General features: G+C 41.5%; 1 protein-coding gene across 1 annotated transcript; it reads right to left on the reverse strand.

Annotated features, from left to right (window-relative positions):
- Nucleotides 1–5,086: 5,086 nt before the first annotated feature.
- On the reverse strand, nt 5,087–13,773 carry RAB27B (RAB27B, member RAS oncogene family; the record flags this gene model as incomplete). The annotated part of the gene is made up of 5 exons (XM_082013029.1): nt 5,087–5,276; nt 6,657–6,780; nt 8,160–8,263; nt 10,942–11,027; nt 13,621–13,773. The coding sequence occupies 5 exons, from the start codon at nt 13,771–13,773 to the stop codon at nt 5,087–5,089; spliced, it is 657 nt and encodes a 218-aa protein (XP_081869155.1).
- Between the last annotated feature and the right edge of the window lie 208 nt (nt 13,774–13,981).

Consider the following 13,981-nt stretch of genomic DNA (forward strand, 5'->3'; position numbering starts at 1 on the left):
TTTCCTGCGTTCCTAAAAAAGGTCTTGGCACTGCCACTCCAAGGAGAGGGGCCGGGGAAGGTGAGGGCAAGGTCAGCAAAGGACACACAAATACCAGAGCATTAAGCTTAAAGACATTCCCTGCTGACTGTAAGCTTCCTCGCTCCTCCGAGTATTACCCCCAGGGTCTGGATTCACTGAACAGGGCAGTTCATAAATGGAGCAGCAACACCAGACTTTGGCACCACACTTTGGGAATGCAAATATTTAGCCACAGATAATGGACATATTTCTTCCACCAAGACACACTGAGCAAAAGGCTGCAGGCGAACAGAAGGAGCTGCAACCAGGGGATCACTGTAGTGCCTATAGCCACAGGTCAGCACTCCAGCACTGCTCTAGCATAGTGTACTAACATTTTTTGATGCCACATTTTCACATTCATGCTTAAAACTGGGAGGACAAAAATAGCTGTAGATCAGGAAGAAGAATGGACTATGGTGAGCTCTAAGGATGAAACAAAAGGTGTTAACGCCGTTACGCTGTATACGTGAATTAACCAGGATACACCGAGAGGATTAAGGGAGCAGATTCAACAAGAAGTCATGTAACTTGAACTGTCTTGGTAAATAGCACAGCCTGAGACAGCTGCTGGAGACCAGGCAGGCAGAACTACGCAGAGAGAAAAGGAAACCAAAATTATCCTCTGCGTAACATCCCGCAAGTCACACCTCGGAAGGATGGGTATTTACCGTCACCTTTGTCAGTGCACAGCACTGTTCGGTTCAGAAATAACCACACACGCTCTGCAGTAAAGTCTGCAGCAAGAGCACTTTACTGGAGGGATACTGGATAACTGAAATAAGGTATTTCCAAAAGGACACAAAAAAAGAAACCTTGATAAACCAGTGCCTGGACTGAAATTCAAGACAAAAGCCCACATAATTAGAATACCTGCACTGACATTTAATTTATCACCCTGGATAAAGTATCTTTGGACCTTCTCTCCATCTCCAGCCCTGATGCAGGTTATCTATCTAAACAGGCTTGCAAACAAGCTGTATTTGTGCTCAAACACAAATGCTTAACTTCCAATTTAAATATGTATAGTCAAAATTTTGCAACAGCAGAATCTGGATTCAAGTTCTAGTGGGATGGGATGAGGCTACGCCCTACCAGAGACGTTAAGTTAAAGTAAATTTATTTCCCAGGCTGGTGTCCTGGAAGAATTTATAGGACCAAACATGTCAAAGTGAAACGCTTCAAGCAACAGGAGTGCGAAAAGGATGAAAACGGTAGGATACGTGGCTCCAGCAAGGGATACATTCGGGAGTTCACAATGCAGTCAGAAGAGCTGGAACTAGTAAAGCGCTGTGCCGTGACGCTGCACCTCGCTGGCATCACAGCAGCCTGTACGCGGGACGGCACTACCCACCGTACGGATGACTCGGCTGTGCCGCCCTTGCCCCGCCGGCTCTTTTCCAGCAGGTCGCAAGCAGCTAGCAGAGGCTCGCTGTGCATCCAGCCCACCGTGCTGCAGTTGGAAAAACTAAGGGGATCCATTACAGGGCTACAGTAGAAGTGAAGGAAAGCCCTTCAGCCAGAAACGGGGTACTGGACAGAACTGAGAGAGGGGCTTCCAGCACATGGGATAGAAAAGTTCCTTTCCATACAGGCATGGCTCTGTAAGACTGTGCGCAGCCCCCTTGCAGTCTTCTTTCTTTGCTGCGGTTACCATTATTTCCTGGGTATTACACAGAACTTGTGAACCTGAACACTGCTATCGCTTTCAGTTCCTGCCACAGCAGCAAGGAGCAGCCCTGAGTCATCTCTGCAGGGCTGCAGTTGCTCAGCGGGGGTTCGCAAGAGCCGTGACGCTGCAGGAAGACAAACGAACGGACATCGCCAAGTGGACACAGAAGAATGTGAATCTGCTGGTGGGCATGTGAAACCTAAGAGGAATAGTTATGAAGAAAAAAAATGTAGCAAGAGTCAGACGATGATGGAGAAGGGACAGAAGGAGATTTTTAGTAACACTTCATTATCTAGTTTTTTGCAAAAAGACATCCTGATAAACAACAAAGCTGTCAGTAGCCATTTAGAATCACTTATCATATTCCTCTTTTTTTAATTTAATAACTGACAGCTACTATACCACCTACCATGAAAGGAAACACCTTTAAACTTCTCTTCCTTTCCTCTAAACAAAGTTCTGAAGCCAAAAATCCTTTTGGGATAATAGTTTCACATGCATTCATAGATTTCCTTTTTTTTCAAAACACAGAATAATAATCAGTTTTTTGTATTAGGAAGTACATATATGTAAAACAAGCAATGGAATTTTTACTACACTCATTTCCCTTTTGTTCCTAAACAAACCCCTCGAGCAACACTGGGCTGCATGGGCTGGCCATGTCCTCGCTCCATCCGCACTGGAGAGTGTCAGAGACCGTATCCTTACGGAACGGAGCTCCCTGGTAACAGACCGCCAGCTCTGACAATTCAGAGTCACTGAAGCTCACTGGCAAGGTTAACAGAAACCTTCCCCTAGACCAAACTGTTCTGGGTATCACTGCTGTATTTTTTTTTCACTTTTTTAAATTGGTATTATCCTAAGAGTGCTAGTTTCAGCAGGTGGAGAGATAAATAGAAGCAACTGAGCTTCATCAAGGTGCTTTGAAACAGTGCCAGGTTTGGGATTTTATACACCTTTGTGTGAATTATCTGTCTGCCACTGAAGTCACGTTTGGCTCTCTAACAGCTTTTAGACAAACTACACCTTCAGCTGCTGTGGGAAACACACTCCAGGTGGCTGTCAGTAATTTACCGTTCTTCACAACTTTTCACTCCCGTTCAACCGACAAAAATCTGGTGCTGCAAAATGAAAGATTTCTTTGAAAGTGAGACAGGGAGCTTAAAGGAATTTAAGATCTATTACAATTTTGTTTTTTAAATTATGTGTACATTTTATGCTACATAAAAAGCAATATGACTTCACTTCAAAGAAAACCCTGAGCTTCCAGTCTACGTATCTCAGGTAAGTGAGGAACCTGTCTGAATATCAGCCTGCTTGCTATCAGTCTACTTACATCTTCTGCCTGGGACATCACCTGTTGACTACCACAACAGTTTTTCCACCTCCTCAGGTTTATAGCCTATAAAAGGACCTGTATTATACCTGGTTGTATAGTATACACTATATATAGCCTTTAGGTATATATATTATGCAAGTCTATCACTTACATAATCTTTACAGCCTGCAAGTTAGGTTTCTGGCATGGTAATCATCACAGCTATTTGGTTACTCACCCAGTGGGTCTGCTCCTACCGATGTACCATCTGCCCTGTTAACATGCCAAATCATCAAATAAATATAATTTTAGGGGCTGGGCAGAAAAAAAAATGTTATTTTTTCAGCAGTGTATCAGGTAAATTATCCATTTTGGGGAAGCACTGAAATACTTTATGAGCTTGCTATTCATGAAGTTTGCAATTTTCAGTCAATCAAAACTGAAAACATTTAAATAAATGAAATCCTGCAATCCTGCCAACCCAACTAAAGCAGCTTGACTTGTAAAGAGATCCATTTCCACCCGCCCAATCTGCACTCTCCCAAGTGATTTTAAAGTAGCTTAAAGCACAATAAACACAAGTAGACCTTTAACTACCACCCATATAAAACCAGAACGCTTGTTCTACAAAAAAGGACAGGGTAGACTAATAAATATGCTGTAAATTGGTTTAGAAAATGATCTATACTTATAAATATAGTATTTTTCTTTATTTTTTCCTGTATTCGTCTTTGTGATAAGCAACTTGCTATTTCACTAGAACTTGCTTTCACCCGTAGAAGAAATCTTTTGCATTGCACCCTTCCGCTGCAGCACACCGACAGAACAAGTTCTACCCTCTGCGCTGAGATACCTGCAACTTCTGCAACACACTTCTACTTGGTCAGTCACATATTCTGAACTCCCATCATTCCAAGTCTCCACATCACATTTTTTCCATCTTGCCTTCTTGCAGAGAATTTAAGAGTATGAGAAAGCTGTCCTCTGTTGAAAACCTAAGTGTACGGCGGACCCGACAAAGGCATAAGCAGAAGTTAGAGGCTCTCTCAGCACAGCAGAGTTTACAGTTCCCTTCCAGGCAGTGCAAACAGCCACAGGTTTTTTCCCAAGTCCTACCTGTGATGTGTAGTTACCCAGTGAAAAAGAAGAAAAAGGATAGTTTCCTTAAGTTGAGGAGGGGAGAATATTTTTTGCTAATGGTAAGAAGTTGTTTCATAAAATATAGTTTATCTCTGTTCCCATACATTATACTCTCTTCTTTATAAACTGTCCCTGCAGCATCAGAATCCCTCTCCGCAATTTTTCCCATAACACTCCAATCCCTGCTTGGATTATTTGCAACACAAGTAATGCTGCACAATTCCCTGATAATTTTTTTTTTTTTTTCCAAATTAAATGCCCTGTTTCCTCCCCCCAAACCCAAAACACACAAACAACCCCCCCCCCCAACCACAGCCTCAGTGATTCAGTCAGGACACATTCACAGCATTGCTTACTCTGTGCAAGTGATAAAAGTTTTTCTTAACAGGCCACATAAAATATTTTGTATCTCTGCCTTAGAAAACACATGGTCCCTGACACAGATTAAGAATTACAAAGAAAAAGGATTCTGTGGAAAAATGGCAGAGACCTAGAAAACCACCCACCTCCATTTTAATGTCAAGATCCAGTGTATGCAGACAATAGGTTCTTTCCCTCCTTTTTTAAAAAAAATAAAGCTACTTTCCTCTATTCAGTATCCTGATCACATGAAAAATAAAGATGAGGGCTGGGGGAAAAGGAGTGGGGAAGAAGAGGTGGGAGAGTTTTCCCATGAAGATGGCACCATATCAGGAAGAATCATTTCAGCACAAGAGCCTCACTGAAACACAGCTTTTAGTTTTAAACCAGTTCTTTGGAGAAAAATGCACAATCCCAATAAAACAACGTAACTTTGCTTCTGTGCACGGCTCAAGAGAGCCGGTTTGAATTTGGTGGTAGGTCAGCCATATTCTGATGAAATATTTTCATTGGTTCTCACAGTTTAGAGGTGACATTTAGCAGGCACACTTTTTATCCTCCGGTTTTGCTGAATCTAGCTTTCCCGAGCTTCCTCCGTTGGCTGTGTCGGAGACCTGTGTCTTGTCCACACACTGCTCCATACGCTTCATTATCAAGTCCAGAAGCGTGTCCACAGCCTTCTCCACGTTCTGTCCAGTAGCAGCACTTGTTTCAAAGTACGGTATGCTAGGGTGAAAAGGAAAAGTTTTGCTAGAGAGACTTTTAAAAGCAACCGAGACTCAAGTCTTTGTAACACTCTCTGTGCAGCTGTCAAGGGTGGATTTAGTGGCAATGAAGTGAATGGGACAGACTTCCGACCTGTCAGGACTCTATTTCCTTGCTGGGCAGAACCCAAACTCCTGTTCCTAGCACATGGTGGCATGACGACATGAGCACAACAATGACACATTAATTTATGTGTCCTGGCATTTTGACTTCAAATTGCAATAACATCAGCATAAACCTTGGCTGAAAAAGTCTTTAAAATAGACTTTCTGGTTACCTGAAAGAGAAACCTAGGTCTGCATTACAGAAAATTTCAGGGACCACAGAACATACCAGAAATGTTTTTTGGGTTTTTTTTAGGTAGATAGTACTTGCAGGGACTGCTAAATAGCAGTTGTAGTTGTAACTATCTCCCTCCCCTCCTGTCTACTTTTAAGCACAATTTAACTTAGCTGTTTCTATTCTGAAATCCCCTTCGAATCCAGAATATTGCCTTCTAGATCACCTTTTTCAGAAGAGAAGATTACCAGATGCTCCAGCACTTCCATCATATGAAATCTCGCATGAGCTACCTTCTCCTCAGTGTCACTGTCCTCCTTGCCTGGCTGCAGACAACTCTCTTCTTTTATTATTTTTAAGTCTAATTTGCTTACTACACCTCAGTCTCTCAGGCCATCTTCTGCTGCTGGTGCAATTCTCTCTGAACATCCCTCAGTGGGCAACTAAGGAAAAAAAACCAACCACATTCTTTTTGCCCACAGCACTATTTACTAACTACATTAACCATCAGCCAGTTTATCCAGCTATAGGACACTCTGCAGGTGTTTTTACTGCAAAGAAATGTAGAAGGCTCACTAGAACAAGTTCATTATCTATCAGGGAAAAACAAATAAATTCAGTGCCACAGCACATATAGAACCTGACCAAAATCCACAGGTGTCTCCACTTCCAAACTAGCTAGAAATGCAAATTATAAATATTGTTAGTTGTTTAGTTCATGACACTGAGTGTTCATCAGCCTTTGGTATACTCTGTCCTGAACTCTCAGGATAAGCCAACGTCCCAAGAATGGAGTTTTCTAGTAAGAATGTTTCATTTCAGCTTTATTTCTTATGTTGTAGTATTTTGGCCAAATTACTAGAACAGTGTGTTTCATTCTATCTATTTCCTATTCAAACAGCTTTACCTGGAAGAGTGACAAGTTGGATATCACTACAGGTGTATGTGATACTGCAATGCCTACAAATCTTACAGTTTGTAAGTATACTTACAAGTATCTCCAGCCAGTCATCAGCTACACTTACAACAGACTAAATTTAGCTTCTTTTACAATTTGCTTACCCGTATTTGTCTGCCAGATCTTTTGCTTGCCTTTCGTTTACCTCCCTTTGGTCTGATAAATCAGCTTTATTACCAATTAAGACTATATCTGGATTCTCACAATACGCATTGGCTTGCAGCTGACCTAGGAGCAAAAATAAACATAAGTTAAGGGAATGTTGGAAGCACCTTGAGATCAAGATTGTTAACAAAATAATTCAAAATATCCTTCTTGCTCCCCACCTCAAAACATCCTAGACTAACCAGCCAACCACTTCATGCCAAACACTCTTCCTTGTTGTACATTTACTTGCTAAGGGGAATTTTTCAAAATAGGAAGTAGAAATGGTACTAGAAATGATTTCCAGTATTTATTTTACCAACATACAACAAGACTTAACTGCAACAAGGTGCACTAAACACAGTGCTTGAGCAGAGGAAAACCTCCACCAGCCAGAACTTTTACTCTACAAGACTCATAAAGATGTTGTGTACGATGTACAAACAACGTCTCACATCATATGCAAATGCAGCTCTTCAGAAGTTTAGGACAAAACCCTCAAGAGTGTTTTTCTCTTGCATATACTCAATGGTTTAAATGCAGTTTTATCCACTTGAAGATCCAGCCACTGCTACTGTCCACAGCCTCACCTCTCATCAATAATTGTACAAAGCCATTTACTTATCCCTGCCTCAATCCTGATGGGACTGAATTGAAAAGGTGCAGTAAACACAGAAGAAATTAAGAGACTCAGCTTGGTAAGCAGTGGAAGATTGTGATGACAGGGATTGTTTAGTGGGAAGAAGGAATCTCTGAAGATGATGCAGCTATTTTCACAAAGCTATCCGGATTCTCACATATCCCCACTTCAGCTTGTTTGCTGGGAAACTGCCAGCCGGAAATGTATTGGCCTCTCTCCTTCTAGCACTCTAAATATCCTCAATTAAAAACAAACTTTAAGAATTTAACTTCTGTTTCACTTCTAGTCTAGCCGTTGTCTGAAGGAAAACCAACAACAGCAAATGCTATGCGCTTTCAAACCAAGTCCCCGAAGCCCAATCTTAATTTTAATTTAAAACTCAAAGCAGACAGGAAGGAATCACATTCTGCTTTACAAATAGAAAACACACCATAAAGATAACAGCAATATCGAAAGTAGAGCTTCCAAGCTCCTGTATATCATCTAAAATATGGGGTATGGCCAAGGAAGTGTCGAATGCCAGGAATTTTCAAGCAGCAACAGATTTATTGAAATTGTACCAAATCCAAACAATATTATCAAGAATATGGCCAAAACAGTCTATCGTGCAAAAAAATGAAGAGCATGTATCTTTCCAATTTGATGAAGCTTTCACCCCAAATTAAAGGCTGCAAGTACCCCATTTATGGCTGCGCTAGACATAACTACTTTCTTTGAGCGCTTTCCAGCTCACAAATAGTGACACACATAAAGCCTAGAAGCATGAAACACACAAGAAAGCTTCAAGTCAACCGATAAATGCAAGCTCTAAGGTTCTACTTACTCATCCAATTTCTGACATTTAAGAAGCTCTGTTGACTGGTGAGATCAAACATTAGTAAAAAGCCCATAGCATCTCTGAAAAACGCTGTGGTGAGACTTCGAAATCTGAAGGTGGAAGAAAAAAAGACAACATAGCTCTATTAATACAAAGTGATCTCTAAGGTAAGCACTTTTCTGGCAAGCCTGAGCTGAGTTAACGAAAAAGAGATGAAGTAAAGCTTTTCTGAATTGCTTGTGCAAAACTTCTCTTTAAAAATATCTTGAAATCCGAAGAGTCTACAAGATTTAGTGGACATACATTCCCTTGGAAGTAAAAACAAAATAAAATAATCCTTGGCTTTCATTTTTGCCATGATGCATCACACCAGTCAACTTTTATTAATCAATGTGTTAGCAATTTACCCGAGGAAGCTTATGTGTGAGAATATAAACATTGTCAGTGACTAATCTATTAGTTCAAATTCTGCCTGACTTAACCGAGAATGAGACAGAGACAAAGAGAGAAGGTTGGTTAAATGGGAAAAAAAAAAAAAAATCACATATCACAGTGATAGACATGGATTCACCTCCTGAGATTACACACACTTTGTCGATGGATGTGCACTACTCAATATCATCAATATTAAAGAAAACAACAGAAGAGTAGGTGGCTGTTTACATGCTTTTGATTGTTCAGCGTGACTATCTGCTGTGAAGCTCAGCTAAAAGGAAAAGGTGCACACTAGACACGCATGCATTCCGTCCACAGACCTGCATGCACAAGAGACATGGGTCACAGCCTTCCTGCACAGCTATGGAGCTGGATGAAACCACAAACCATGAAATGCAACTCTGTCACCAAAAGGTCACAAGTCTGTTCAAATCAGAAACGTGAAGAAACAGTTGGAAAACTGTGCCATGGCACTCTGATGTTTTCTATATCGCAGGGATCCAGTACGCCACAAAACAGCACTAAATAAACTCGCACAAACCAGCAGTACCAGAAACAGTAACTGATATTTTACAACACACATCCATGAAAATGAAAACAAAAGCTCTCCTCAGAAATGTCAGATACCTGATGCTACTTTTAGGGTTTCTTTTCAGCAAAAAAAAAAAAAGCTTAATCTCTTGCAGACTGTCCATACAAACAGCGTTTGAGAGTAAGGGAAAGAGATGCAGACACAAAATTTCAGCTTGCTTCTGCTTTTCATCCAGCAGCAACCCCTCCCATGTGGTATTTGCACCACTCACTCCAAAAACCTGAAACCTGCCTCATCACGACTTTCCTTCCTCCCCACTGGGCAAACGTTTCAGTCCGCTGCTCTTCAGTCACCATTACACAGCAAATAGGCGTGAGTCGCATTTTCTGCCCTTGTTGACAGATGACGTCAGTAGTCACACTGAGGGCAACCTCACACATTTTACGAGAGCAAAAAACAGTGTATGTAACTAGCCAGGGGAAGCTTAAGAAAGCAGCAGGGAGGCACACTTCTCCCTTTAAAAAAATAAGATGATCAAATTTAATAGTGACAAGTCAAGAAGGTATTTGGAAAAAACAAGTAAGTAAGTGTGCACATGGAAGATGGGGAAAAACTGGTTAGACATAAGAATCCTTCTGCAAAGGAACATTCTGATTAGTCATGAACTTAATACATGTCAACCACGGTATGCTACTGCAAAGAAGGCAAGCACAACAAAAATCATAAAAGTAAGATAAGAAGCAATTCTTCCACACTACTGCGCACTGGTAAGACTTGAACTAGAATTCTCCATCCCACTTGCATGCTGGTGGTGAGAGAGGCTGGAACCAGCCTGGGACAGTACAGAACAGAAAGCCTGCTCATGATAGAAAAGACTGAGCAAGCCCAGGGCACATACACTGGAGAGGACTTAAGGAAGGCATCGGGCTGCTCAGGACCTTGTCCACCTGAGTTGTGAACACCTGCGAGAACACGAACTGCAGAGCCTCGAGAGTGACCTGCTCCAGGGCTTAACCACTCCCACGGTAAACACTTGTGTCCTTCTACCTAGCTGGAATATCCTTGCTGCTGCTTGTGACCGCCGCCTCTTGCCCTTTACCTGAGAAGAGTCTGGCTCTTGTCCTCTCCCCACTGGGTAGATGAAGACAGCAGTTAGTCTCCTCTTAGTCTTCCCATCTTCAGGCTGAACAAGCTTAGCCCCCTGAGCCCTCACCGGATCATCTCATGCCTCTGTCTCCTGACCCGTTCTAACGGCACTTCGCGGGACTTCAGTTTATCAGTCAAAGCATCCCACGCTGGGGGTCCCAAGAGTGGAAACAGTACTCCAGATGTGGCCTCAGAAGTGCTGCATAAAGGGTAATAACCACTTCCCTCAGTCTGATGGCCACACGTGTGCCAATGCAGTCCTGTACGCTGTGCACCTTCATCAAAACATGCCCTACCATCCAACCTAACAGAAAAAATGTGAAATACAAGACACTTCGGTAGGTTATACAGTATCTTACAGAGGAGATTAGGAATGTATTATGAAGCCAAAATAACACTACAAAACAAACAAAAAAGCTAACCAACGATCCAATAGCCCATGTGTGCCAGAAAGGAGGCAGCGTGCTGCTGAGGGCAGGGAGCAGACCATCTTCAGTTCTTCCAGTCCTATTTTCTGACACCCTCTGATCTCGGCACCATAGCAGCATCAGAAAAACTTTACTTCTAGAAGATATTTTTCTTGGCCTAAAATATGAGGATTTCTGATATTTTCCACCTGAATGGACTAATGGTTTACCCAGAAATGTGAAAAACTCAGAACTGCTTTCCAGTTACCTTTCCTGTCCGGCTGTGTCCCAAAGCTGGAGATGTACCTTGAAGGCTTTTCCTGGAGATCCATTTGGTCCTCTGCTGTTGTATACCTAATGAGAGAGTCAAATCAGTACAGCTCACACTGAAATCCATCACATGGGTCACAGACTGTTATGTTTTGTGCAAGCAGTAATAAGTAGTAAAAGCTCAGTCCTTCAGTAAAAGCTGACTCTTACCTCTAAAAGCCATTTCAGAGGGCTGCTTATAATAATATTTAAAAACCCAGGAGCCACATTAAACATCTATGAAAGCTGCACTTTAAAGATAATTTGGTCATATTTAGTACTTCATATCAGATACCAATTATTTAAAACTTGGCATAGCACTGTGCTGAGCAAGCTGTCTGCATTCTGTTTCATTGCTGTTCTTACAAAATTTACAGCTGGCTGACAGGATTAACCACTATTATAAAAAGCTATTTTTTCTTCATTAACTTCTGTTGGACATTAATGACTTCCTTACAACTGCAAACTCATAGTGCTTAAAGAAATCACTGTGACCTTTTGCTGGAGCTCAATTCTTTATTACATAGAAACAGCGTGTAAATTAGCTGTTGCAGTAAAAGACAGTGGGATAAAATAAGTGTAAGTGGGTTTTGTTATCTGAGATAGTTTAGCAGATCCTCAGCAATTTTAAAAGCAAGCAAATATTGCCCTTGCATTCAGGTCAAGAGAATATGGACTTCACCGACATGTCTGTACCCAAAGGCTGCACTGACCTTACCCGGGGAAGCGGAAGACTGGCTCACCTGCCCTCCCTGGTCTGTAAAATACAGCAATTAGTTCTCCTGCACAACCAAGTTAATATTAATTGGGGGTTGGACCAGATGACCTCTGGAGGTCCATTCCAGCCTAGACTATTCTGAGATAATGTGGACTTCTTTAAACTCTTGCCATTTCAACAGGTAGCTTCTGACCACAACATGCCTGCCTTTCCTTTGTGGCAGGTGCCTGATCTGAAAACCAGAAAAGAATCAAAAAGATCAACCGCACCACATTTGTGAATTAAACTAGTTTGCTGGAGCATGTACCTGTAATATTATTGTGATAAACAAGGAATCTCACAGGGTCATTCTTTTAATATGACTTTTACACAACAGGAAAAAAAATATTTAACCTTTTAGATCTCTTTCTTAGAAGACAATTTGTTAGACAGACCTTCAAGACATTCCAAAGCTGGTAATTTCACTTAAGATGCAGTTTCTCCCACACTTATGAACTATCTTACCCCAAAATGTATGGTAATGGAAAATTATGGAAGAAATCTGTCTGCAACCTTTCGCAACAAAGTTCAACCTTCTGGAAGGAATGCAGCACCCGTGTTCAAAACACGGTAATGAGCGTCTGACCAGCCAGGGAAAACGTATTCTGGCAATTTGCATGTTCAGACATTTCCTTGCAATAAAACTGTGTTTTTAATATTTTACTCTTATTACATCAGTGCAATCCCACAGTGCAGAGAAGGAGCCAGGCTCCACTCCAACCTGAGCATCACGTTTAACTGGCCTGAACTTGTGTAGTGCTGATTATGAGGAATTTAAGACAGAATCCAGATCCATGGTTCTTTTACTCAGCCCTGAACCCCCATCTTCCAGGCAGAACCTGCATGCCTCTGTCACCATGACAAAACTGAACTCGGCACAGCAGCCACAAATACTGGCCATGAAAAAGTTGCCAGGGAAGATGAAGGTGAATGGGGGAGTGATGTCCATCTTTTCATAGTATTCTAGTGAAATAATAGTAGCTTAAAACTTAAGTTCAAAAGAATCAAATTTAAAGACGTCTCCATCTTTCAACTGGCCAAGTATTTACATTTTTAAGGCAATGACTAAAATAATGTCCCAGGGTCTAACATCTTATATTTGTTCTGGTTTTACTGTTCAAGCAAGCTAGAGGGATTCCTATGAGAAAGCTGTATTTGTCCCGTATATTTAGCCTGTATCAGTTGTCAGGATCTATAAGCAGATACATTAGTCACATTAAATTAAAACAAAGCGAGTGTGCTCTCATATCCACAAACAGCATCTGAATAACACTACAGAAGACTCTCATCTTCTATTTAACATCAAGAAACAAAGCACAGCAGAGCAGGCTTGCACACCTTGCGTTAAGAAGCACATAGATCCTAACCTATGAGGACTCCTGATCACAGGCTCAGTACGCTCAGCCTCCAGCCTTGCTGCTGGCAGCGACTCAGAGGAACAGCGTGGTCCAGCTGGTGGAACCGCTTCTTGTGCCTTCGCGAGCTTACTGTGTGATGGGAAAGTAAGCTGAACCTTCTGTGCTTCTGCAAGTTTCCGCCTTTTCTATTTAAACGATGAGTTTGGGGGACAGACTTACGTCTAGCCATAAACACACCTCGTTCACCAGCACTATGGAAACCTGCTCTTCGAAAGATCCTTCTATACCAATGTGCAATAAACCACTCCACAATCCAACATCAGAAAAAGGATAATGACATTTTTCCCCTTTATTCAGTTCCTAATTATGACTTGCTTAAGCCGAAAACTAGACCAGGAAAAGCATTATCAACACATGCTATACCCCACAGTAAGAGAGGCAGTACACATTTATATAGGATTTGTTCTCAGTAGAAATGAACAAAGAAAACAGAAGGTGCTATCATTTGTATGAGACAACTTACCACTCGTTTTTCCCGAAAATCTATCCCCACTGTTGTGATGAATTTTGGATTAAATTTATTATCGGTGTATCTGTACAAGAACGTTGTTTTTCCAACCCCAGAGTCTCCAAGGGCCAGGAGCTTGATCAGATAATCATAGTCTCCATCAGTCATAGTGCTAATTTTTAGGAACCTACGTAAAGAGGAGGGGAAAAAAAAAAGATTTAATGATAACAAAACTCCCTTCCTGTTTGTTTTTGCCTCATTTCTGGTTTTGTCCATTGAAATGCTACTGCCTGTGCTCAGGGTTGAAAGTTATGTTTGTGTATTTTGAAAAAACACTAATGCAAAGCAGCAGTGAAACTCTCAATTTCAGTTCAGA

This window comes from Phaethon aethereus (genome assembly GCF_964289735.1).
Source record: "Phaethon aethereus genome assembly, chromosome: Z".
In the NCBI taxonomy this organism is placed as follows: domain Eukaryota; kingdom Metazoa; phylum Chordata; class Aves; order Phaethontiformes; family Phaethontidae; genus Phaethon; species Phaethon aethereus.